Source organism: Gopherus evgoodei, chromosome 10 (assembly GCF_007399415.2).
Source record: "Gopherus evgoodei ecotype Sinaloan lineage chromosome 10, rGopEvg1_v1.p, whole genome shotgun sequence".
In the NCBI taxonomy this organism is placed as follows: Eukaryota; Metazoa; Chordata; order Testudines; family Testudinidae; genus Gopherus; species Gopherus evgoodei.
This window is the reverse complement of record NC_044331.1, coordinates 43,252,956-43,278,552: the sequence shown is the minus strand read 5'-3', so window position 1 is coordinate 43,278,552 and position 25,597 is coordinate 43,252,956. Positions and strand designations below refer to the sequence as shown.

General features: G+C 44.3%; 2 protein-coding genes across 8 annotated transcripts in view; one reads left to right on the top strand and one right to left on the bottom strand.

Annotated features, from left to right (window-relative positions):
- Nucleotides 1-2,379: 2,379 nt before the first annotated feature.
- SENP8 (SUMO peptidase family member, NEDD8 specific) lies at nt 2,380-13,491 on the bottom strand. 2 transcript variants are annotated; one of them, XM_030578396.1, is made up of 3 exons: nt 13,417-13,484; nt 4,596-4,705; nt 2,380-4,057 (listed from the first exon to the last, which is right to left on the bottom strand). In XM_030578396.1, the coding sequence occupies exon 3, from the start codon at nt 4,012-4,014 to the stop codon at nt 3,376-3,378; it is 639 nt and encodes a 212-aa protein (XP_030434256.1). In that variant the 5' UTR covers nt 4,015-4,057; nt 4,596-4,705; nt 13,417-13,484; the 3' UTR covers nt 2,380-3,375. The 2 variants fall into 2 exon arrangements, with proteins under 2 accessions (XP_030434256.1, XP_030434254.1); XM_030578394.1 differs by lacking the exon at nt 4,596-4,705 and having other exon boundaries at nt 13,417-13,491.
- Nucleotides 13,492-13,618: 127 nt separating this feature from the next.
- MYO9A (myosin IXA) overlaps nt 13,619-25,597 on the top strand; it is a 455,555-nt gene continuing 443,576 nt past the window's right edge. For 3 of the 6 annotated variants that reach the window (XM_030576855.1, XM_030576857.1, XM_030576851.1), the window contains exon 1: nt 13,741-13,981. The gene's annotated coding sequence lies outside the window, so the exon portion shown is untranslated. Of the gene's footprint in view, nt 13,687-13,740; nt 13,982-25,597 lie in introns of those variants that run through there. The other 3 variants (XM_030576856.1, XM_030576854.1, XM_030576852.1) reach the window with 2 other exon arrangements.

Below are 25,597 nucleotides of genomic sequence, written 5' to 3'. Positions count from 1 at the left end.
TAAAATTTCACAGGCACCAAATTTTAGACTCCAGAGCATGTGACTACTTCCTCTAGGCATCCAGATGCCTCTCTTTCACCCCCGACTCACTGAGATTCATGAACCAGGGGCAGGCAGCTAGGTGTTCAGCTCCCTACATTGTGTGTGGGACCCAAACCAACACCTCTGAGCATGCTGACCATATCAGGTACCATTCAGAGGTGCCCACCTTGTAACTTTTAGCCTAGCGGTTAGAGCAACTGCCTGGGGATGTGGGAGATCCACATTCAATTCCTCCTCTCTGCTAGGAGAAAAAGAATTCAAACTGGGCTCTCTCACTTCTCAGGAAAGTGCACTAATCACTGAGCTATGAGATATTTGAATAGGGTGGGGTGGGGGGGATCCTTTAGTGGAGGCTGTTTTAGTGTGGATAAATAATGAAAGCACAGCCAAATGACTTTTCTATTGAAATACTTTTAGTGGAACTTGAAGGCACACAAAAACTTGTAGGATCAGTCCTTTATGCTGTAAAGTGGGCTTAGCTGAGCCACAAATCTAGGCCACCTAGCTATTTTATAGCTCTGCTAAATAACAAGTAATGATCAAAAACTTCTCCTCCCATCCCCAAGCAACAATACAGACCTGCCTCCCATTTCAAACATTAGTTCGAACTTGTGACCAATCTTTACTCATTTATGAGAAACTGTCCTACCGCTGTTGTTTGCTGTGCAGCAGCCATTGAGCATAACGGATGCAAAGAAGAGACAATAAAGCCTGAAAATATTTTTTCCCCTGCATCATACATGGTTTAACAGGAGTTAATGTCCATGCCTCCTGATTTTTGCTGTATTTTTTTTATGGCCATCCCCTTAATCCACTCCATTTACTAGCTGATAGAAGTGTTGTGAAGCAATTTAAAGAAACTTCAGGTCCATTCCAACTTTCCATGACACATGGCTCACCAGCTCCTCATGGTGACAAAACACAGTAAGAATCTGCTTGTGAATCTTGTTGTCAGCTGTAAAGGAGAAACTACCCAATAAACAGACATGATGTTGCTTTTGGACCGCTTAGCAAAAGGTGGCAACAGCAACTTCTCCCCTCTCCATGCTGTAATCTCATTATGTTGATGAAAAGAGCTAGATAAGAGTAAGGCATTATTACTGGATAATACGATGTAGGAACACCCTCCCTCCCCTGGCCCCCCAACCCAATCATTTTGAAAATGTAACCCATCAAACAACAAACCCAATTCTACAAAACAGAAAACACTTGCTTTTTTTAATTGGTATCTTTTTTTATTCTTGGTACTGGATTCTCCAAGTGATGTATTTGACTGGGAGGAGGGAGTCGGAGGTGGACTGATTTCTTTCCCCCCTCCTATCATATACTGTAATGATCAAAGATGGAAAAGCATTCTCTCTGGGGGCGGGGGGAGACCTAATGCTGATATCACACCACAGACAGAAATATTTCTGTGTATTAACTGAACAGCTAATCTGGAATGGATATTAGAAGTAGCGTCTGCACAACAGTGCTGCAGGGCAAATGTGTGTCCGTGTGTTCGTTAGTTACTTCTTGGTAGCAGCAGGGGCAACAAATAGGGAATGGGGAGAAAAACAAGCAAATTATAGTACCTTAGAGTGACCACCTCACTGTCCTGCCTCTGACCCACTAGGACAGGCTGTCCAAGCAGTACAGAATGTTGTTGTTCAGCTAGGCAATACACTTAGCATGAAGTGACTCAACCACCCTATTTTGTCAGACAATTCCAGGGATTTCAGATACAGGTCAGTGGAACTGACTTTTTCCATGTATTGAAGAAGATAAAGAGAAAGCAGAGAGCCAGAGGCAAACCCTCCAGTCTGTCAGTACTGGAAAGTCTAACAAGGATCATAACGTAATGATCTTTAACTCCTCCTCCTCCCAATCCCATAATCACTTCTGTTTATTTGACTGGGCATTTTGGAAGAATTCATTGGGCCAGATGCTCATTTGGTATGAATCAGGGTTGTGCAGTTGAAATCAGTGGAGCTATGCTGTTTTACATAGGCTAAGGATCTGGCCCACTGCCTCCAGTGAGGTTGTTGGTTACATATTCATACTACTTAATTTTACACTGACATCTCACTCTTCCATCAACATCCCCTTCTTCTGACAATAGGCCCTACTTTCTTGGATCCCAGATGTAATCCAATGCTGCAGAAAAAGCTTTTCTATTTTGAATTAGCCATTTATATTTGGTATGATAGACTAGTATGCGAAGGACTAACAGCTCGATTGTTCAGAAAAGCTGCAGCTTCCATTGATATCAGCACCTCTGAAAAAAATCAGTCACTACATGCCCCCTTTCCCCCGTACTGCTTTTTATTATGTATGAAAGGGTCAAAGGCTTTTTTCTTTCTCATTTTTTTCCCCATTAGAAATATCAGGAATGTAAAGTCTGTTTTTTGGGGATTTTGCAAGAGAAGTTGTTGGCAGTCTCATATGTATTCTGAGTTGTCTTAAAACTTGACTGGAGGAGTAGAGGTGTGGAATCAAAGGCTTCCCCCCCTCCCCCCCGCTTTTTGTAGGGTATTTGTACTAAGTATGTGTTGTTGAAAATAACCTTTATTCACTGTTTAAAACACCTTCCACCTCAATCAGGTTCACTTTCTTAGTTCTTGTTTTGTCACTCTTCTACTAGTTCTCAAGTGGTTCAATCATCCAGGATACAAAAAATGTGTATTTCCAATAAAAAAAAGAAAAGAAAAGAAAAATTCAGGCCTTTGTTAGACATCCTTAAAGCAGCAAGAGAGCAAAATCACTTTTCTTCTTCTTACCTTTTGAGGCACCTTTAAATGATCCTCACCTTTACTTTTGATTTTGCACTCTCAGATCACAAGATATAGATATCCCAAAACCAAATTTTAGCAGTCTAGCTGCAAACTCTGCCCAAAATCCTATAATTTGGAACCACAATTAAAGGCAGGGACAAATCAGAGAGGGCCTAATTTTAAAAGGACACGTATGTATGATGGACATCACTGAACCAGATTAGATTTAGACTAGCAATGTCCATAGAAAATTAAAAATGACATTGCTTACTGCAGAGGTGAGAGGAATCTTCACCAACCTAGTCTGAGATAGCCAGAAAAGTGCTTGAAGTAATAAAACTGCCTTTAAGAACGGTCTGCTGAATGCAAAAAGTGATGTTACCAGTACTTAAGTCAGAAGGCTAGTGGGTTGTAGAGCAGACTAAGGCTTTTCCGCTGGGGTAGTGCAGGGTGTAGCCATGCTGGAGGGGTTACATTCTTTCTGTGGAGAAATTCTCTACTATATCTCCCTCAGGCACTGGGGGTGGAGACTAGAGGACTGGAAAGGTAGCTGTTGGAAGGAGGGACAATTACATTTAAGTCATTTGAGTGCAAGTCTGGCAATGAGAGATTTCCATTCTGCCCTCTTCTGTGTGATATAAGGAGGAGTGAGGAGCTGCAGTACTGGCTCCTGCTGTCCCCTGAAGTATCCCTGACACAGAGCCTCTGTGTTACAGATCACATACATTCCGCAGTCATAGCTGTTCTGCTGGGCAGGGGCCTTCTCCTCTATGAAGGCCATTTTGCCGCCTCTTTTTCCCAGAAATGCCTCCAGTTTCCCTGCCACCAGCTTGGCGTGGGCAGAATTGCTCTTACTGTGGGAGTCATAATGGGCAAAGCAGTTCTTGTCCCGGAAGTAAACCAAAAGGCTCCAATGGGTGCCCCCAGCAGCCTGGTTGGAGTTATCATTGATGGCCAGGAACACAACCTCCTTGTGCGGGAGGCCCAGCGGCTTCAGGAACATGGCTACTTCCTCCTGGCTGGTGGCACACTTGATGAACTGAGCCACTTCAGGGCTGACAAAGCATACTTGTTCGGAAAAGTCTTGGAACTGGTCACTAGCAAAGTACTCAAAAGCAAACCCAATGATGTGGTCATTAAGCCAGCTGGGGGGATCCAGCAAGGAAACATCCGACTGCCTCAGCAAACTGTCCACATAACTCAGAACAACAGGGTCCATTCTGCACAGGCAGGGGCCACAGCAGTCCAAGAAAGGTCAAAAGCTAAGATAAACCAAAGGGGATAAGATAAGTTACTATCCAAATAGACTGCACCTTTTATACTGTGAAGGAGCAACTATATCTGACATTGAGTCATGTGAAAACTAAGGGATTTTCCCTACCTGTGACTAAGGAATGAGGGTTAAATAATCTATCACATTTCAAGAAATGTAAAAAGGGAGAGAAGAGTGGTTTGCAAGTACATTCCCCCTACCCAGTGATGTGTGGTGGAGGCTGCGTGAGGCCTCCTGGATCCCGAGGCTAATGCTAGAAACTGCTTGCTGTGTTCCCAATAATACATTGGTGAGGAAGGATGGTTCAGTGGTCGGAATGCTAGTCTGGGCTGTGGGAGATGTGGGTTCAGTTCTTGCTTTGCCACAAGCACCCTGTGTAATCTTGGGCAAATCACTTGGTCTCTTTTTGCCTGACCTGTAAAATGGGTATAAACAGTAATTCTCTACCTGAAAGGGCTGTTGTGAGAATACACACATTCAAGATGATGAGGTGATTGGACACTATGGTGATGGGGCCAGCTAGGTACCTAAGATAGACAGATGGATGCATGGCTCGTGATGTCAGAAGAACTACTACGCAAAACTGCTTGTCTTCCAGCTTGATGGAAAGGCAGCTGCCTGTAATGGGAGGAATACACTAAAGAAAAACAAGATTATTAACATGATAAAACTCCCCCACATTCAAGCACTCCTTAGAACCCAATTTAGCAACTGTGTTACTTCTTTGACTGTCTAAATCTATATTAAGGGCTTGTCTACATCAGAAAGTTGCAGCGCTGGTGAGGGAGTTACAGCGCTGCAACTTTGAAGGTGTACACATCTGCAGGGCATCACCAGCGCTGCAACTCCCTGTTTGCAGTGCTGGCCGTACTCCCGTTTTGTCTCGGGTGTAGAGGATCCAGCGCTGGTGATCCAGCGCTGGTAATCCAATGTAGACACTTACCAGCGCTTTTCTTGACCTCCGTGGAAGGAGGAAGCCTCTGGTAATCAAGCTGGTCTCCTTCCCCGGCTTGCTCTCGCGTTCCCGGAACCCCGAGCAAGCAGGTCACCTTCCCTGCGGTTTGCAGGGTGGTTCGGGGAACGCGAGAGCAAACCGCGGCGAAGCTGGTCTCCTTTCCCGGTGTGCTCTCTCGTTCCCGGAACCCCGAGCAAGCAGGTCTCCTTCCCTGCGGTTTGCAGGGTGGTTCGGGGAACGCGAGAGCAAACCGCGGCGAAGCTGGTCTCCTTTCCTGGTTTGCTCTCTCGTTCCCGGAACCCCGAGCAAGCAGGTCTCCTTCCCTGCGGTTTGCAGGGTGGTTCGGGGAATGCGAGAGCAAACCACGGCGAAGCTGGTCTCCTTTCCCGGTTTGCTCTCGCGTTCCCGGAACCCCGAGCAAGCAGGTCTCCTTCCCTGCGGTTTGCTGGGTGGCTCCGGGAACGCGAGAGCAAACAGCGGCGAAGCTGGTCTCCTTTCCCGGTTTGCTCTCGCGTTCCCGGAACCCCGAGCAAGCAGGTCTCCTTCCCTGCGGTTTGCAGGGTGGTTCGGGGAACGCGAGAGCAAACCGCGGCGAAGCTGGTCTCCTTTCCCGGTTTGCTCTCTCGTTCCCGGAACCCCGAGCAAGCAGGTCTCCTTCCCTGCGGTTTGCAGGGTGGTTCGGGGAACGCGAGAGCAAACCGCGGCAAAGCTGGTCTCCTTTCCCGGTTTGCTCTCGCGTTCCCGGAACCCCGAGCAAGCAGGTCTCCTTCCCTGCGGTTTGCTGGGTGGCTCCGGGAACGCGAGAGCAAACCGCGGCGAAGCTGGTCTCCTTTCCCGGTTTGCTCTCGCGTTCCCGGAACCCCGAGCAAGCAGGTCTCCTTCCCTGCGGTTTGCAGGGTGGTTCGGGGAACGCGAGAGCAAACCGCGGCGAAGCTGGTCTCCTTTCCCGGTTTGCTCTCTCGTTCCCGGAACCCCGAGCAAGCAGGTCTCCTTCCCTGCGGTTTGCAGGGTGGTTCGGGGAACGCGAGAGCAAACCGCGGCGAAGCTGGTCTCCTTTCCCGGTTTGCTCTCGCGTTCCCGGAACCCCCCATGAAGCCGCCCAACAGCGCTGCAGTGTGGCCACATCTAACACCACTTGCAGCGCTGGTTGCTGTAAGTGTGGCCACTCTGCAGCGCTGGCCCTATACAGCTGTACTAATACAGCTGTAACAACCAGCGCTGCAAAATTTTAGATGTAGACATGGCCTAAGTATGTGTTAATTCAAGATGTGCATTAACCCCAACTGAAATCCTTACTTGACACACTTGTGCTCAGGGAGAAAGGATTTAGTAGTTCTACTGTTTACTGGTCTCCTAACTAATCATAAGGAAGAGGGGTTGTAAAAAATAATTAAGGATGGTTGCTCTAAAGAGTGGCCTACCTCAACAGTTAACTCATGTTGAGATTCTTTTCTGGACAGTTCTAGGTATCTATTTGCCCCGCCTCTAACTGACCCTTGCTTTAGCAGGCAAATAAAAACAACTGAATAACCCAACGCTACCCGAAATACCTGACTTAAAGAGAGATTCAGGTACCAAATGAAGATTTTATTTTAAAAAGGAGTTTATAGAAATTTCTGGAATTCAACAGCTGTTTGGAGATTTAAATTTTCCTCTGTAATGTTGGAAACCTAAACACAAAAGCATTGTGTACATGTAGGTATTCTCATCATGGGGTGAATCACAACTTAGCAGGTAGTTATGACCACCCCTCCCTTCCCTTATTACAAAATAGGAAGGAGATTTTGGGTTAGTCCTGTTATAGAAAAAGACTGAGAACCTCTGGAACTGAGAACCTTAGAGCATAAGAACGGGGGTGTGAAACTGACTAACAAAGATAAAATTGACTAATCTCATGTCCAAGTGAAATGCACATTAATGAGACAGCATGAATAATAAAAATGAAATCAGACTTTTAAATTCAGATTTTTAAAACTCTGTATTTTTAAAAATATATTTTTTAAAAAGTATCAAAACACAAGGAAGGTAAAGAGCTATTTAATAGTAAACAATAAGCACCGTCTACACTTTCAAGCCCAGATTAGGATTTGTCCAATGGAAGATTCCCTCTGCTGAGGGAAATTGTTTAGTAGTGTGAGGCTGACAGTGACTTTTATGCCTCTCCATTTCCTCCCCTTGCCCAAATATCTCCATGTCTGGTGACCCTCAACTGCTAAAACATGCTGGAATCCACAGGCTGCTCTACTTTTAATGCCGGGTACTGGGCTGACAGATTGATGGCCCTAGAATCAGGGAATTGTAAAGGTGGCTTTAAATAACTCTCTTCCCCCCCACTCCTGAGCCATGCTACATGCAGCACAGAAGCAAGCCAGGATCTGGCCCTATACTTCCAAAGTGCTGTGCAAAAATTAATGTGTGTTGCTTTAGTATGATTCATTGTAACCAAGGCAACACCTATCCATTATGATAGAAAACAGCTCCAGCATAGTTTGTTTACACATTAGGAAGGAGTGGATTTGGGCTCTTCCTCATGGCAACAAAAAAAGTCTTTCCTAGGCTAGATATATGTAAATAAAGATAAGCCTAAAATTAACCTATCAAATCTTGGCATGGTCCCTTTAACATGTGACTTTGCCAAAGAAAGCCTGTTAAATAGAATAACAATGACATGCATGTTAAATGTGTAATATACTGGAAGGAAGATCCAAGGTAACCTGCATGAAACAGGTTGGATGTGTAATACACAGGAAGGAAGGCCCAAGGTGAAATATCTTAACTTTTAAAAGCCCATTATTATTTCTACTGAGTCAGACACAATGGTATCTGGGACCATTTCACATGTTAGTTTGGACTCAGATCCATTATTTCCAAATGTAAGGAGCAAGTACAATGGAACAAACTGGAGTTTAGGACAGTAGAGAAAACATGGAGAATGCATTAAGTCTCCAAGACTCCCAAACTCTCACTTAACTGAAATTCTGGATAAACAGGTATATACCTTGCAATATAGTCTAAAAGTGGGCAGTCTTTGGCCAGTCTGCTAACGAGAAACTTCTCAGATGTGTGCTTCATCTTTTCCCAGAGACATGCAGATCAAAACAGCAAACTTGCCAATCAAGCCTTGCAAGAATTAATGGTTGCATGATGAAGCTTGCATTCTGAACTTTGTTCTTTTTCCTCCCTGTAGCAATGAAACTTGGCTTTCCATTTTTAAAGTAAATAATTTGGTGGCTTCCCACAAGCACTCTCTCTTCCTGATTATAATGAACACCACTTAATTGTTACTAGCTACTACTTTTAATTTTATTGCCATCTGGTATTTGTGAAACTGCTTGTAAGATCTGCATGATGACTGACTCACCACATGTATTGCAGAGCTTAAAGGAGAACACTTCACAGACTCATATTCATTCCAGAGCCACTCATCATAAGTGGTACATACTGCACCACAAATAGAGCCAGTTTGGAAAGTGCAGCTTTTTCTCTCTGAAACAGAACCTTCCAATTACAACTAAAGATGAACTCTGTGTGAAGTTTGAATTTGGATCCAAACTTTTTTTTCCCCCTCTTTTACACAGATTAGGGGTGTTTCAAGTCCAAGTCACAAAATTCCAATCAGAACTTCCCACACTTCTTACGAGGAGTCTTTTTCAGCTCTCAGTTACAGATCTGACCTACTCTTTGTAGAGAATATCCAGCACATCTCATACAAATCCCTAATAATTTAGAAGAAATACCAGTTGGCTACAACGAGGACTACAGCAGTAATCAAGATTATAAACAAGAGTAATGCTCTTTGTTTTTTTGTCAAGTAGCTGGCTGAACTTGTGAAAGCAACATATACTTCTCTGTCTCCCTGCTGGGTAAAGCATCTGGGTATTGGTTTGGAAAGAAACGCACACGGGCATGCCTTCTTTCTGAGTGGAAGTTGTAGATCCAGTGTATTTAGGGACAGAGGAAAGTAAATTTAAATAGAAATTTGACTTTTACATTAGTATTTGGGTTTATTCTATCAAGTCCCACTTCTGAAGTTGTCCAGATGGTTCAGTAATTTAAATGGTTACTGTGGTACTTTGCATTAAGATGACTGAATTACCACATTAATACGCTACGTTCTTTTTTTCTGTCACATCTCAGTTATTGCAATCTTAAGTGCTACTAATAACAAGTAAAAAAATTAAGACAGAAGTGTGATTCTTAAGTTGATGGTGTCCCTTTGAACCCAAAATCTAGGGTGGTGGTGGTGGTGATGTTTTACTAAAATTTTGCAAAACCTGAATTATTTTCATAAAACATAAATGAAGACTTTTTAAAGTTGTGAACGCAAACTGTGCCACACTGTGCTACTGCATGAGAACCAGGAAGTGAAACTGACTAGAAACTGACACAGAAAAAGTGAAAGTCTATTTTTATCATCTAACTTGAGCAAAAAAGAACAAACTGTGAAGAGTGAATCAGATTTTGTTACACTTCTGTTTTAATAATATGTTAAGAACATATGGATAGAATATTTTAAAATATGTTGTTTATTATACCCCTTTAGCAAATCTACAAAATATGGAGAAAGCCCAAAAAGCCAGTGGAGGGAGATATTATCCAAATATTAGATATAGAAACATTGAGACATTAAATGATTTGCCCAAGGTCGTATAGGAAGTCTTTGGCAGAGATGGGAATATAATCTCACCTCTCAGACCCATGATTTAACCACACTACCATCCTTATAACCAATGTAGTTTTTGATAGCATATCAGTGCTTTTTCATAGATTCCAGGCCCAGAAGAGCCCATTGAGGGTTATCTACACTTCAATACAAAACTTATGGCACTGAGTCTCAGAGCTGAGGTCAACTGATTGGAGCTTATAGGGCTCAGGCTGTGGGGCTAAAATAGCAGTGTAGAGACTGGGGTCTGGACTGGAGCCTGGGCTCTAATACCCATTCTCCTCATGGTATTTAAGAGGCCAGGCTCCAGCCCATGTCTGAATATCTACATTGCCATTTTTAACCCTGCTGCCTAAGTCCCACAAGGGCCAACTATAGCCGTGCCTCGGGTCTTTTTATTGCAGGTTAGATGTACCCGGTGATCATCCAGTCTGACCTCCTGGCACAGGCCAGAAGACTTCCCCAAAATAATTCCTAGATCAGATTTTTTAGAAAAACATCCAATCTTGATTTAAAATGGAGATTCCATCACATTGTTCAAATGGTTAATTTTTCTGTTAAAATTTTACCTTATTTCCCATCTTAATTTGTCTAGCTTCATCTTTCAGCTATTGGATTGTGTTATACCTTTCTCTGCTAGACTGAGGAGCTAATTATTAACATTTGTTCACCATAAGTACTTGTAGTCTATAATCAAGTCACCCCTCAACCTATCACTACAAGACATGTGATTAGAGGATTAGAAAACATTCTCGTGGCTCTTCTCTGAACTCTCTCCAATCTGTCAACATCTTTCTTGAACTGTAGGAACCAGAACTGGACACAGTATTCCATCAGCAGTCACACCAGTGCTTTACAAAGGTAAAGTAACCTCTCTACTCCTACTAAACATTTCCTTGTTTATGCATCCAAGGATTGCATTCTCTCTTTTGGCCACATCATCACATTGGGATCTCATGATCAACTGATTATCCACCATGACACCCAAATCCTTTTCAGAGTCACCGTTTCCCTGGATGGAGTCCCCCAGCCTGTAAGTATGGCCTACATTCTTTGTTCCTTGATGTATACCTTTACATTTAGCCATATTAAAATGCATATTGTGTGCCTGTGTCCAGCTTAGCAGGCAATCCAGATCTCTCTGTGTCAGTGACCTGTCTTCATTAATCATCAGTCCCTCAGTTTCTGTGTTATCTGCAAACTTTCAGTGATTGTTTTCTTCCAGGTCATTAATATTAAATAGCATAGGGCAAAGAACCAATCCCTGCAGGATTTCACTGGAGGAACACATCCATTCGATGATGATTCCTCATTTACAATTACAATATGATAAAATGGATTTAAAAATAGTTAAACTGATGTAATGGTAATGTGTCATGTTCATTTGATATCTTTCTGATTTTTTAAAATCAAAATGCCATGCAGTACCAAATCAAAGTCTTATTTCAATGGTATTGAAATCTGACGGGATATTGATTTCTACTTTGTCATTGACTGTCCTGGACTACTAGTATGACTACCACCAAATTGTTGTTTGCAGGACACTGTTAATTTAATCTATATCTTCATATATGTCAGAGCTGCCTAATATGTTCTATTACTTAATTCCAGCACAATAAAACATCCTTCCAAAGTTATGAAAATTTACCAGCCCAGGCACGAGGTTCACCACTTATAATAAGTATGATTATTATTTACAAAAAACTAATGCTATTTGAATAACTTGTCTATTAAAGGTTATGCATTGTAGGGTAAGTCGAATGTCGCAGGGCTTCAGTTAGGTTCTAGATGGTAAAAGTTGAGGAAAATTTTCACAGTTCTCAAATGCCTACATACAGAGAAGACCGCATCCACAGACAATGCCTAAGAGCTTTCCAGTTTGTTCCCAAAGCTCAGAGACCAGCCCGCTCCAGCTGCAAAATGGAATAGCATTTTTGGTATTTACATATTAATAAAGCAAGCCTTAGAATTCTACTTTGCTTCAAAATCCTATATGGCAATAAAAAGCCTTTGAACTTAAATAAAATTTACACAGGCCAGGACTGCAGCCATGGGCTTATATTTTACTCAAGGGTGGGGGCAGGGAGAAAGATGTGAGATCATCACAGTACAGCAATCTGATCTAGTGGAGATGAAGTTTGGTGAACAGAAGAGGAAAAATCACCTCAGATAAAATCAGAATCTGGAACTTAAGTAGAAAATCAGAAAGCAAAGTGGATCACTATTCACTTATTTTTCAAGAAGCATTTATTCAACAGAATATTGAAAAGGCTTAAAGAAAGAACACACTTAAATCAAAGTGTGCATCTTCCTCCTGAAAAAGAATACGATTCTGTATGGTGGGATTTAGTCATAAAAATTGCTTTGGGCACTATGTTGTTTGATCTTTTAAAGAGTATCCACTGTAACTGATACGATAACACAGCTATCAGGTGACATTGCTGATCCCAGTGTTTTTAGTTGGTATAATCTGAGCATTTACAAATGTAGTTATATAATATTAGACAATAAGAGACTGTCATAGGATTGCTGTACCTCTCTGGGTGAGTATGCTGCTATGCCCCAGTTCCCCTTCTTTTGAAGAATCAAATCGCATACAATTTGTGTTTTAAATAGGTCTTCCCTTCTGAGGTCTGAAGGCCATTCAGCTCTTCACTCTTGTGTGTGGGCTCCCCAAATCATTTCTGGCCCTCTTCCCAGGACTTCATAGATAAACTCGTATCACAGCTTTGCTATGCCTCCCTAACAAGGCTTCACAATAATCTTGCTTCTGCCCCAACTCCCTCTATATCAGGAGCTCTATTGATCCAGCCCTCCTCCTGTGAGGTGGCAGATTCCTGTTCACTTCTCCTTGTCAGGCAGAGGAGGTGCTGAAGCCTGGGGTCTACTACATGCACCCCAGGTGAGTGCTCCAAGTTTAACCACTGTGGTAAAGATGATAAAACTGCTGCTCCTCCTCTCCCACCCAGCTGTTTTGTGGAGTTAAGTATTGGGCTGCCTAAACGACTCGTGCTGCCTGATCATCAGGACAAGGCAGGTGTGGTCACAAGCTGCCTATATCCCCCTGGTTGGTGGACACTAGCAGATAGATGCCAAATCCTGAGAGTGGGGGCTCATCACACTCCCCTCGCCCCACATCTCCTATGAGCTAACGTGGGCAGTGGGCAGTGCCTCCTTTGAACTGAAAGAACCCAAAGCTGCGGGCGGGGCATGCTGCAAGGCCCATGGGGAAGGCTCAGGCAGGGCATACAGGTACGGTGACCAGAGAGCAACTGTGAAAAATGGGACAGGGTGTGGGGGGTAATAGGCGCCTATATAAAAAAAAGTCCCGCCAAAATGGGACTGTCCCTTTAAAAACGGGACATCTGGGCACCCTCCGTACAGGGGTGTGGCAGGGCTGGCTAGTTTATGGGGTAACAGAGACGGGGGTGCTTCTCACATGAGACACGCGCGGTTTGTCCAAGGCAGGCAGCTCTCCCCGCGGGGTGCAGCAGGCACCGGCCCCTCCTGCCCGCGCGGCCCGAACAAGCGCTTCCCCACGAGGCAGCCCGGGGAACCCACCACCCCTCGGCTCAGACACTGCGGTGACGACCTGAGGGGGTAACGGGGGCTCCAGCGGGGCGGGCTTTGCCCAGTGAAGACAATTTGTGGGTCTCGAACCGCCCGGGCAGAGCCAGAGCGGCCCCGACCCACGCCAGGGAGGGGCCCTTCCCACACTGCCGCACCTCACCTGCCACCTCATAGCCCGGGCATCAGTTAACCGCAGTAGTCCCGAGCCAGCAGGCCCCTGTCGGTTCGGTTGCTAATGACAGCCGTAAAGGTAGAAAAATACTGTCGTAAACCGGCATCGCGCTGTACAACGCCCATGGCGTGGACAAGGGGGGGTGTCAAACTGGCCCCGCCCCTAATGGAGGCTACGCAGCCGTAGAAGGCGAGCGCGGACGCCGCAGATGGCCAGAGAGGACCGCAGCTGGAGAGCGGGACCTGAGGATAGTAGGGGGTGTGTTCTCTCGAGGCTCTGGGGGAGGGGCGGATGCAGTGGCCTTAGGGGAGTGGTGGGGGCGTGTCTGAGTAGCGTGGCCGCGCGGGTCCGCGCATCTGTTGGGCACGCGCGCCGGTGTGTGTCGCGCGCGGGCTGGTTGGGCAGCGCGAGACGCGCAGTATCTGTGCGAGTCAGGGCGGGCGGGCGCTGGTGCCGGAGGAGCCTGGAGAGCGACCTCCTGCCAGTGATTCCGAGCGAGCGGCTGCGGCAGCTGGGAGTGAGCTGAGGGATGCGCCGCGTCCCCAACACTCAGGTGAGAGAGCGGCCACTGCTGAGGGAACCTAAGAGACCGGCCCCCCATCCTGCGCGGGGCGCGCCCCGCCACTTCCCCCTCCCCTCGCTGGGGCCCGCCCAGCTTTCTCTTCCCTGCGTCCCGGGAGGGGACGGAGAGCCCCGCCCCCCCACGTCCCTGCATAGCGCGCGTGGGGGGGACACAGCCCTGTCCTTGCATCCCCCCGGGTATGGGGGGGGACACAGCCCCGCCACGGCCCCCCCGTCCTTGCACCCCCCGGGTATGGGGGGGACACAGCCCCGCCACGGCCCCCCCGTCCTTGCACCCCCCGGGTATGGGGGGGACACAGCCCCGCCACGGCCCCCCCGTCCTTGCACCCCCCGGGTATGGGGGGGGGCACAGCACCGTTACAGCCCCGTGGTCCTTGCACCCCCCGGGTATGGGGGGGGACACAGCCCGGCCACGGCCCCCTCGTCCTTGCACCCCCCGGGTATGGGGGGGGACACAGCCCCGCCACGGCCCCCCCGTCCTTGCACCCCCCGGGTATGGGGGGGGCACAGCACCGTTACAGCCCCGTGGTCCTTGCACCCCCCGGGTATGGGGGGGGACACAGCCCGGCCACGGCCCCCTCGTCCTTGCATCCCCCCGGGTATGGGTGGGGGACACAGCCCCGCCACGGTCCCCCCGTCCCTGCATCCTCCGGGTGTGTGTGGAGGCCCGCCGGGTGTGGGAGAACAGCTCCGCTACCACTTCCCCGTCCCCCCAGGTGTGTTCGCGTTTGTGGGGGATAAACCCTGACACTGGTGGTCCTTCCGTCCCGTCCCTGCATCCCCCCAATGGGAGCAGGGAACCTGACCTGCCACTCTGCCCCCTCTCTTTCTCCCTTAGGCGGGTTTTTCAGCTTCTGTGTTCTTCCTCTCTTCAATCCTTTTTTATAATATCGACCATTGCCACCCCAATAAGTGTAGTGTCTTTAGCTGTACCCTTGATGCTGCTGGGTCTATTGCACGCATGCCTTGTGGCTCCCCCAGGCAGAGAAGACAAGTCTTTATTGGGGTGGAGTGAATAAGATGGTGCATTTCAGATGGGTTGGGTTATGCCCCATATGTTTTCTTTGCTCCCTTCTCCCCCACCCCGTGGTCCTGTGCTGGTGCAATTGCAGCTTTTATTAGGGGAGGGGTATGCTGGGGCCCAGGGCCTCTGATGGGGAAGGGAGTGTAAGATGTGTGGAAATAGTGAACTGTGTGCAGAGACCACGATTTTCGAACTTGAGTGTCTAAAGTTAGACACCTACATCGATATTTAGCTAAATAAATACCTTAGAAATAGGTACCTAAATACATGTACTGATTTTCAGAGGTGCTGAGTACCCACATCTGCTAACTGCAAAGCTTTTCCATTGAAGACAATGAGATTTGCGGGTGATCAGCATTGGTAGGTGCGAAGTTAGATGTTGTCTTGGGTGTCTGTAGGCATGGTTTTGTGAGCACTAAATGGCAATGCTGTATTTCAGCTGTGCAATGAAACAGGTTTTGCTTTACATTAAGAAAAATTTCATGCATCTTTTCATTTGGTTATTGTTACAAAAGGTAGTATGACCTTGTAAAGCAAAACACTCAGCGTAGTGGCCCTATCTGCTCTACAAAATCCACCATATTAGGTACCTGGTTACAACATTTTGATTTTCCAACATGGTTAATACAGGGTTTGGGCTTGCAAGCTAACTAAGACTGACTGTGTTCCCAAATTGTGCTACACCTTTGGACAAATCATACCTCTGTAAGAGGATGATAATGATGCTGCTCAGTTGCTTAATCTGTGATGAAAAGAGTAAAATTAAAGAGCAAAGAGGAGAAGCTATTTTCAGTCTGCAGCCTATAGAAGAGATCTCATTGTTTTTCCATATGTCTTTTGTTAGAGTTTGGATAGATTCCTTGTTACATTAAGGATTTTCTCAAAACATTTGGTTTTTTTATTGTCGTTTTACGCTGGATAGGAAATAAGCTAAGTTTCTTTTTGGCATGTCAGAATAGTGGCAGGATTTGTTGCAATACCTGAACACTTTGATTCATGGTCAGTGTTTTGGTGATATATTTGTTTGTGCTGATGCTTCATTCTCTCTGTGTTGCTCAAAGGAGAAAGTGGAGAACACTGCAGTGTAGACTATCATCTATTAGCAAGTTAGCAACATTAGTGTCGTCAGTACAAGGCTAGGAAATCACTCCAGGCAATAAATGCTTCAAATGATATTCCAAATGGTTGTTAAAGGATGCCGTATCCTGATTAATTTTTGAGAGGAATACTTTAAACTATGGCATAGTGTGCATAATATACAGTGGACAATGTTACCTCTTTAAATTTATAATCAATTATTTTATTTTGAGTCTTCATTAAGCTTTGTAGTTTTTGTGAAGCAAGCTTAAGTGATGAGTTTGTTTAAGGTAAAATGATGATACAGATGGAAAAAATAATATTTTTGCCTTGAATGCCTTATCAACATATTAGTCTTTTCAACCATAGTTAAAGGTGGGCGGAGGATTCAGTGTTTGTCTTTTTTTTTTTTTCTGACTTAACATTAGTGTTTACATAAGGTATTTTCATTAGGGCATGGCTAGTATAGAGGTGTTCTGTGATTTCAATGTTTTTTAAAACAGTAAATGGAGGTGTAAAATGTAGATTTGTGAATAGAATGTGTTCTCAATGAAAAAACAAAAGACTTTTTGACACTAATGTTGGTTTTTTTGGGGGTATATGTGGAGTACGGGGAATTTCCCATCATTGGTAACACTAATAGGAAAGCTAGCATAGACAAGGAATCAGGTGAATGCTGGTAATATATAAGTACTGTGTCATTAGATCTGTTTTGGATGGGGTTCGATAAGATATTAAACATTGTTGCCTGTGGGGAGTCTTATTCTAGGGTTTCCAGTGTTGCTGCCACTAGTGGATCTGTATAAGGAGCAATGGGGGAAATTTTTGCAAAACATGTAGTGTAGACATAGCTCTTGTGTCAAACTTCAATAATATATATTGTGATGGCCTTTGCTATTATTCAGTTTACTTGTTTAGCAATTGCAATAAAAATAGACTGTGATGCTAATAAATAATAGCTGCATTTAAACCTCTTTTAGCCTCTAATTTTGATGATATATCCTGATTTTCAATAAATGCAATATTCTTAATGTACAGTACTTAACTCCTAGCATGAAAGGTGCCTTAATACTTCACCAAGGTTTTGAGTACTGTTCTTCTAGGTTAAAAAAAAACTATTCTTTTCATTATTCTAGAATTTTTCTTATGTGTAGAAAAATGTCTACTTTGCTTTAGGAAAAAAGAGGCTCCGAACAGGATTTGCTGTAGTGTCGGTCTAACTTAAGTGATATAGAGGAGTTTTTACAGTATCTAGCTGTCCTTGTCCTTTTAGTGTTGGAACAGTCTTGTTTATGAATACTTTGGCAGTGCTAATTTCATATAGTTACATGTTGAGACTAGTAATTTAGAATATGACCAAAAGTAATCATGGCTTTCAGATGGTTTGCTGTAGTGTATGTTATTGTGAATGTCAGACTAGCAGGCTGTGTCTGCTCTATACTGGTACTACACAATAGAGCAGAAATGGCCAAACTTACTGATCTTCTGAGCCACATACAGTAATCTTCAGAAGTTTGAGAGCTGCAGGGCACGTACAACCTGCCCCATGTGGCAGTGTCTACCAGGGCGCGGGGCTAAAGCCTGGAGACTTCCCTCCCTGCAGGGCAGAAGCCCCTATCTCCATCATCCCGCAAGAGGGCAGAAGTTCCGAGTTCCCCCACCCAAAGTCTGGTAGATGGAGAATAAGAGAGAAACATAATGGGGATCTGCAAGCTACACTTTTAATTGTAAAAGAACTGCATGTGGCTCAGAAGTAACGGTTTGGCCACACCTAGAGGATAGGAGCAAGCGTAGTGAAGAATGTTATGTAAAGATAAGTATTAGAGAAAGTGAATTAAAGCTCAGTTATAAGAAGAAAATTTAGTGCTCTGTTTTAACTTGTAAAGTTGATTACTGAAAGTCACTGCCTGCAGTTAAGTTCAGTGATATAATTAGGAGATTGTAAAACTATTTTTCAAAATATAGTTTAAATCTTTGCTTCAGTTTTCACAGTGAAGTGCTAAGAATTGTATTGTGAATCTTTTCTTCCTCTCAACTCCAGCAAATTTTATATAGCAGAGGGGTTTGGCACATCCTCAGGATGATGACTGGAGTAGACTAAGGCACCAATCCTGCAAACACGTAAACAGACCACTGTACTTGCCTGTAATTAAACAGGCGGTTATGTCAGTGAGGCTACACCATCACCCTGTACTCAAGTGTAGAGCATCCCTCCTTTAGTGTTCGAGTATAGAATTAGATAACTAAAATTTCCTTTTGCGATCACAAATGTATGTATTCATTAATCTTGCTTACCATTGCTTTTTCTTCTCTAATTACTTGAGAATTAAACTTGCTCTTGTTCCTAGGGACTATTGCTGTGTTAGGGTACATAGATCCTACTCTGGACTGCCCTTCCACAGTTCCTATTGTAGCAGGCATGCAGAGCAGCCTCTTCCCAGGTTTCTCCCAGTATTCTCTTCTCCAGCCTAAACAAACCCAATTTTTAAAAACTTTCCTCTGAGGTCATGTTTTAATCATTTTTGTTGCTTTCCTCTGGACTTTCTCCATTTTGTCCACAGCTTTCTTGAAGTTTGGTGCCTGGGATTGGACACAGTGCTCCTGCTGAGACTTTGCCAGTGCTGAGTATAGTAGAAGAATTACTTCTATGTCTTGCTTATAAAACTCCTGCTAATACATCCCAGAATGATGTTCACTTTTTTTTTTGCAACAGTGTTATATTATTGACCCATATTTAGTTTGCAATCCACTATACCCCTCAGATCCTTTTTTGCATACTCTTTCCAAGCAGTCATTTCCCATTTTGTATTTGTGCAGTTGATTATTCCTTCCTAAATATAGTACTTTGCATTTGTACTTACTGAATTTCATACTATTTATTTCAGACCATTTCTCATCTGTCAAGATCAGGATTAGAATTCAAAATGTTCTCCAAAGTGCTTGCAACCCCTCCCAGCTTGATACCATCCGCAAACTTTATAAGTGTACCCTCTATGCCATTATTCAAATCATTTATGAAGATACTGAATAGAACTGGACCCAGGACAGATCCTTGTGGGACCCCACTAGTTATGCCCTTTGAACTTGATTGTGAACCATTAATAACTGCTCCGAGAGTACGGTTTTCCAGCCAGTTGTGTATCCACCTTATAGTAGGTTTGTCTAGGCTATGTTTCTCTAGTTCGTTTATGAAAAGGTCATGTGAGACAGTATCAGAAGCTTTACTAAAGTCAAGGTGTATGACATCTACTGCATCTCCCCCATTCACAAGGCTTGTTACCCTGTCAGAGAAGGATATTAGTTAGTATCTTAATTCTTGGGTTTAAATATACTCTGTATATACTCGTGTTTCATAAATATTTATTTAGTTGCTTATTTTCAGTAAGGGCAGGTGAATAATTTATGAATTTAGGCTCATTAGCTACGTCCCAATGTTCCTCTAGTTTTTTGCAGTGTTATACTGATAGCAGTCACAATGGAAGTACAGTAAAAGCTTTTTATCCGGCATGTTGAGGGAATGGTAAACTTCCAGTTAACTAAGAAGGAGGGAGTTTGAGTGCGGGGCCAGAGATGAGCTGGAGCCAGTTCCCACTGGTTCGCGGGAACCGGTTGTTAAATTTAGAAGCCCTTTTTGAATCTGGTTTGAAAAGGGCTTTTAAATTGAACAAAGGCTCCAACAGCTCCCTGCCCTTCCCCCCCCACCCCAGCTCACCTCACTCTGCCACTGCCTTCTCCCATTAACGCTCCCCTAGCGGTTCCTCCCCCTCCCCGGTTTCCCGCGAATCACCTGTTTGCACGGGAAGCCTGGGAGGGCTGAGAAGGAAGCAGTGGTTTCCCGCAGGTGAGCTGGGGCAGGGGTGCGAGGAGGGCTCCAGGCGCTACTTGGCTCCGGCCTGGCCCCCGACCCCATCCCTGGGCGGCGCGGCTCTGGTCTGGCCCACGGGCCCAGGCCTGGCCCCGGCCTCGACCGCAGCCAGCCGGGCGCCCTGGCTCTGGCCCCGGCCCCAGTCAAGTGCCCTGGCTCCGGCCAAGTGGCTCCAGTCCCAACCCCAGCCGACCCACTCTAGCCCTGGCTGAGCGTCTCCAGCCTGTGCCCTGGCCTGACCCCCACCTCCAGGCAGCGTGGTAAGGGGGCAGGGAGGAGGTGTTGGATAGAGGGCAGGGGAGTTGGGGGGGTGGATTAGTCTTGGGGCAGTCAGAGGGCAGGGAACAGGGGGATTGAATGGGGGCAAGGATCCCGGGGGGCAGTCAGGAAGGAGCAGGGGTTGGATGGGGCGATGGGGGACAGTCAGGGGCAGGAGTTTGGGGGATAGTCAGGACAGAGAGAAGGGGTGGTGGGATGGGGCAGGGATCCTGGGGGGCCATCAGGAATGAGAGGAGGGGTTGGATGGGACGGCAGGGGGCAGTCAGGGGACAAGGAACTGGAGTGGATGGGGCAGGGGTCCGGGGGGGGGCTGTTAAGGAACATGGGGGGGTTGGACAGGGCAGGAATCCTGGGGGGGGCACGACTCCCTCGTTGGGTGGGGAGGAGGGAACCGATTGTTAATATTTTGGCAGCTCATCACTGTGTGGGGCTGAGGGTTAGGATGCAGAAGGAGGAGGGGGTGGGGGCTGTGGGCTCTGGGGGGGAGTTTGGGTGCGGGAGATGGGTTAGGGCAGTGGTTCCCAACCTTCTTGTGGCCAGTAGCACATGCATGTTTTCAGAAGAGTGTGGCGAGCGCCAACAATTTTTCAAGGCTTATTTCGTATTTGTACATTAAATAATATGAAAAACATCATATTTAATATACATAATATATGAATCCATAAGATAAAAAGGGTAATTTTACATGTAAAAGGTATTAATTAAGTTATTTGGAAATTACTCTTTCACCTTACCATGTGAATTTGCTCTTTTTTATCTACCTGTAAGAAAAATCAAGGAGTTTTTACAAAATAAATATCATAAACATTTTTCGTCTTATTTATTTAAAAAAAGTAAAACATTGTTGAACTGTTGGTCCAAATATATTTTTTATTCTTATTTTAACATAGAATGAAGCCTGCAGCCCCGAAGTTCCCTGTCCCCAGCAGGTGCGGGGCCGTGGTTTCTCTTCGACTTAAGCCGCGGCCCTGCACCTGCTGGGGACAGAGAACACCGGCACCTACAGCCCGAGAGAAGCTGCAGCCCCGTGCCTGCCAGGGACAGAGAACATTGGTGCCTGCAGCCCCAGAGAAGCTGGAGAGAAGCCGCAGCCCCGTGCCTGCCAGGGACAGAGAACATTGGTGCCCGCAGCCTGTGGGCCTGGAGTTCTCTGTCCTCGGCAGGCGCTGGGCCGTGGCTTATCTCCCCTGCTGGGCTCTAGGTGGGCGCACATAAATGCCCCGGCGGGCACCATGGTGCCTGCGGGCACTGTGTTGGGGACCACTGGGTTAGGGCATGGGAGGGGTTTTGGGGTGCTTGATCTGGGGGGCACTCACCTCAGGCGGCTCTCCGCAAGTGGTGACCTGTCCCTGCTGCTCCTAGCCGGAGGCATGGTTAGGTGGCTCTGCGTGCTGCCCCCGCCCCGAGTGCTGGCTCTGCAGCTTCCATTGATTGCAACCCTGAAACTTCTCCTGCGCTCCAACCACTTCCTCACACCCAGACTCCCTCCCAGAGCCCATGCCCGCACTCCTTTCTGCACCCCGAGCCTATGCCCGCATCCTCTCCTGCACTCTGAACCCCTCATGGTCGTTCCTCCACGTAGGAGCAGCAGGGACATATCGCTGCTTCCAAGGTGTCACGCAGAGCCAGGTAGAGAGCCTGATGACCCCGCGCCAACCGAATTATAATCCAGACTCTCTATGAAAATTAGAAATTGTGGTTTATAGAGCTTACCGGATGGTACAGGGCTGGATAACACAGCTTTTACTTTATAAGACTAATTTAATGCCATTTAATAAAGATGATTCACTTGTGAGGCCCGGATCCCATCAATCAAAAGCAACTTTGAAACAGCTTTCAAGTAAACTGAATCAAAACCCAATTTCAGCATGGGTCATTTAATTCTGTTATTAAAATAGATGAGCAAAAATTAATATAATGTAATGTATAGTTAATTATATTACACATTGTATATAGTTAATACAAGTACAGTATATTTTAGTTGCCTTTCTCTTTGGAACAGTATTGAAATTATGGCTTATAAAGTTTGATTTTTTCAATCCTTCATTTACACCAAAAAACCAGCTCTTTGTAATTTTAAAGGATCAGCAGGAAACTAATACAAACAATAGACCTGTTTCTGGTATGATCTGAACGTGCTGATACCTATATGTATGAGCTAAAACTTCAGTAAGTAGGGATGTTAGAAAACTTTTTGCTAAACTTTCCAGATTGGATTGACAAATATAATTGTTTTGTGTTGTATGGCTAAATTCTTTTTTAGTCTAGGATAATTAAGATAATTTTAGTCAATATAAATCATAATTACACACAAACTAATAAAAGAATGTCAAGGTTGGAAGGTCAAGCACTCAAAAGTTAGGAAATGTGAGAATTAAGGTAGTCTGTGCAATCTTAATTCAACTCCCTTGGGGATGTATGCATTATGATGTCATGTAATTAAGACTCTCATACAATTTTTTTACACAGGACCACTTTCCTTGCCCCAAACTGGATCTTGTTCCCTCTGCATTCAAGTTAGGGATGATTCTTCATCCATGCTATTGGAGTGCCCACAGGGATAGCATTGAGAGCACAGGGGAGACAGTCTCCTTATCTGGCACCTCAGCAGCTCCTGGCAGCTATGAGGAGCAATTGCAGTGAAAATCCTGTTGAATCCCTACACCCCTGGGCTAGAATATGCCCAGTACAGAACAATCTTCAGAGACTTTAGCTGCCAAACTCTAACAATTCTCTCTTGGGCGTATGTGAACTGAGACTTTTCACTTGGCCAAACTTGGGTGGTTTGTTGTTCCCATTTAAAAAAAAAAAAAAAAAGGCCCGTTCTGATGGAAAGGCCATCCCTTGTGAAACTTCAAGTCCCTGCTGCAAAATATGGAGGCACAAGAGCTTTTTAATGAAACAGTCGTAAGAACGTGTTTTTAACATGGGCAAAGGAAAATATTTTGCCTGATTTCGTTCTCAAAATCAGCTGAAACACTTTTGCTTAAATTTTCAAAACAACAAAAAAAAAAAATTAGCCATAGGCAGACACTCTGGTATGGAAAATTTCAGCTCAAATGGTAAGAATTTGGCAACGTAAGACCCAATTTTCGGTTGCTGCTAATTGAAAGTATTGGGCAATCTTAACTGTGGGCTTCTCTACCCAAGCTGCCTATTATTCCCTTTCTAAATGAGCTGGAATTATAATTAAAATTTAAACATGAAATATTTTAAAGCCTAAATAAATTAAGTCTTTTTCAGTGCTTTGGGAGAAACAACTATCTGATAAAACTATCGGAGAGAAATTTGTTAACTCTTACATGTGATTATGGTGTATCTAAGTATTGAAACATTTATTTGGTATATGGTTTGTGTGACTTGCATGTTTCTTTCCAAAAATTAATCTTCCATAATAGTGCATATTTCAGCCTCTGAAAGCCAGATATTTGTTTTGCTTAAAAATAAAAAGCCTTGTATTTCACTTGCTAAGGCCTCATTCCTGCAAACGTGTATTTGCATAGTATTGTGCACGTGACCACTTCCTCTGAAGTGAATGGGACTACTCCTGTGGCTAAAATAAATATGTGCATTCATATTTGAATTAGGGCTTAAAATTTCAGTTTTGTGATTTACCCTGGTATTCCTCTAGGGAAAAACAAAATGATAGTTTCTGCTTTTAAGCAGATGGTTAATGTACTCTGAGATAAAACTTGTTAATTGTGTGATCTTCCTGTTACATAATGGTATAAAAATACATAGCTGTAATTTTCAGGTTAGGTGACTCTGGGGTTATCACAGCTCATTACACTAGTGTTGGGTGAGTGAGTTTCTTATTGGGCTATTAGAGTAATACTTCTAAGCATACATATATAGAATATCAGAAACAACGTGATGGAATTGTTTCCAGATTGACCATAAAAATTACCTCAGTCTTTTGTCTTATTTATGCTAAATTTTTCCACAGAGTTCATATATGTGGTATCTTATAAGAACATGTGTTCGGGATTTAGATTCCATAAATAAAATAAACATGCACAGCTCATGCCAGATGATGAAGAGGAGGGGGGAAAGGGAAATTGAGTAGTCTTTTTTGTAAAGGTTCTCTGCATACACATCTCTGTATATCTTAATATTGTCAAGTAATATTGTAATAAGAGAGTTGACTATCTTGATGTACTTATAAATTGAGCATTGTATTAATATTTCAAGTTTATATTTTAGGAATCTTTGATATAGGTTAAATTAAAATAAACTTACACTTTAGATGTGGGACTTTGGAAAATGACAAATTATTATATCTTATATGAATATTGAATTGCGACTGAGATTATTAGGAAGAGATGAAACACTGCTGGCTTAATAAGTGTAAAAACTTTTTAAGAGTTATGTTTCTGTATGTATTTTAAATGCAAATTATTATGTTAGAATTTTTTGCCGTGGGGTTGGGTTATCTGACAGGTAGCTATAAAACAGTTGTATAAGTAAAATGAGAACTGGCTGTCCTTGCCACAGATACTTTTTAATTAAAAAAAGAAAAAGAAAAAATAGCATATCCTTTATTATTTATCCAGTTACAAAATCCCACTTCTGTTTTTTTACCTTAGATTTTTAAATTTTATTTTCAGGGAAGATAGCTTTATTAAGACATCATTACTAGATGCAAACACGCAGTAAAATGCTTATTTGTCTTTCAAGCAGGTTATCAGAATTCCTTTAGTCTCAGCAGGGAGGCATTTTCCCCCTTTAATCCTCTCCATCGTGATTTTACCTTACAGGTACCCTCATTCTGACTGAAGATAGCTGATATGTCAGTGCGGCTCCTCTGCCAGCCAGAGGTGTTGCTATGAGCATTATGAGGCTCTCTTTCCCCTACAGGGTCTGAGAGAGTTGCCTTTGTGCCAACCTCATCTCCTGCAGGCTTGAGGAGCAAGAGACAGAGACTGGAGACAGAATCCAGATTTCCCACATTTCTAGTATTGCAGAACATTATAATTAATCAACAGGTCTGGCCCTTTTAATTAAGTGCATTTAACTTCAAAGGAATCTGAGGATGTATGATGTCTTGTCACTAGCCGCACACAGAACCTATTTTGGTAGTCCTTGTGACTCAGACACTATTAATATATTTTACTATAGGGGAAACTGTTAGTGACCCCTATCTTTAGGTTGTCTGACACTTTCCATTATGAAAGATACTTGTGAGATTCTTTTTGAGAATCTGTAACACCACCATTGTTTGCAACAGGTCTTTGAGATTTAGCAGGGAGAAAACCTTAGGGTCAGCAAAATGCCTCTTCTTTGTCCCATGAAATTCTGTTGAGATTTAATTGAATTATGAACTGTTGCAAATCGCAGCAGGG

Excerpts from the sequence above, each read along its gene's own strand:
- SENP8 (XM_030578394.1), bottom strand. The coding sequence starts at position 4,014 with ATGGACCCTGTTGTTCTGAGTTATGTGGACAGTTTGCTGAGGCAGTCG.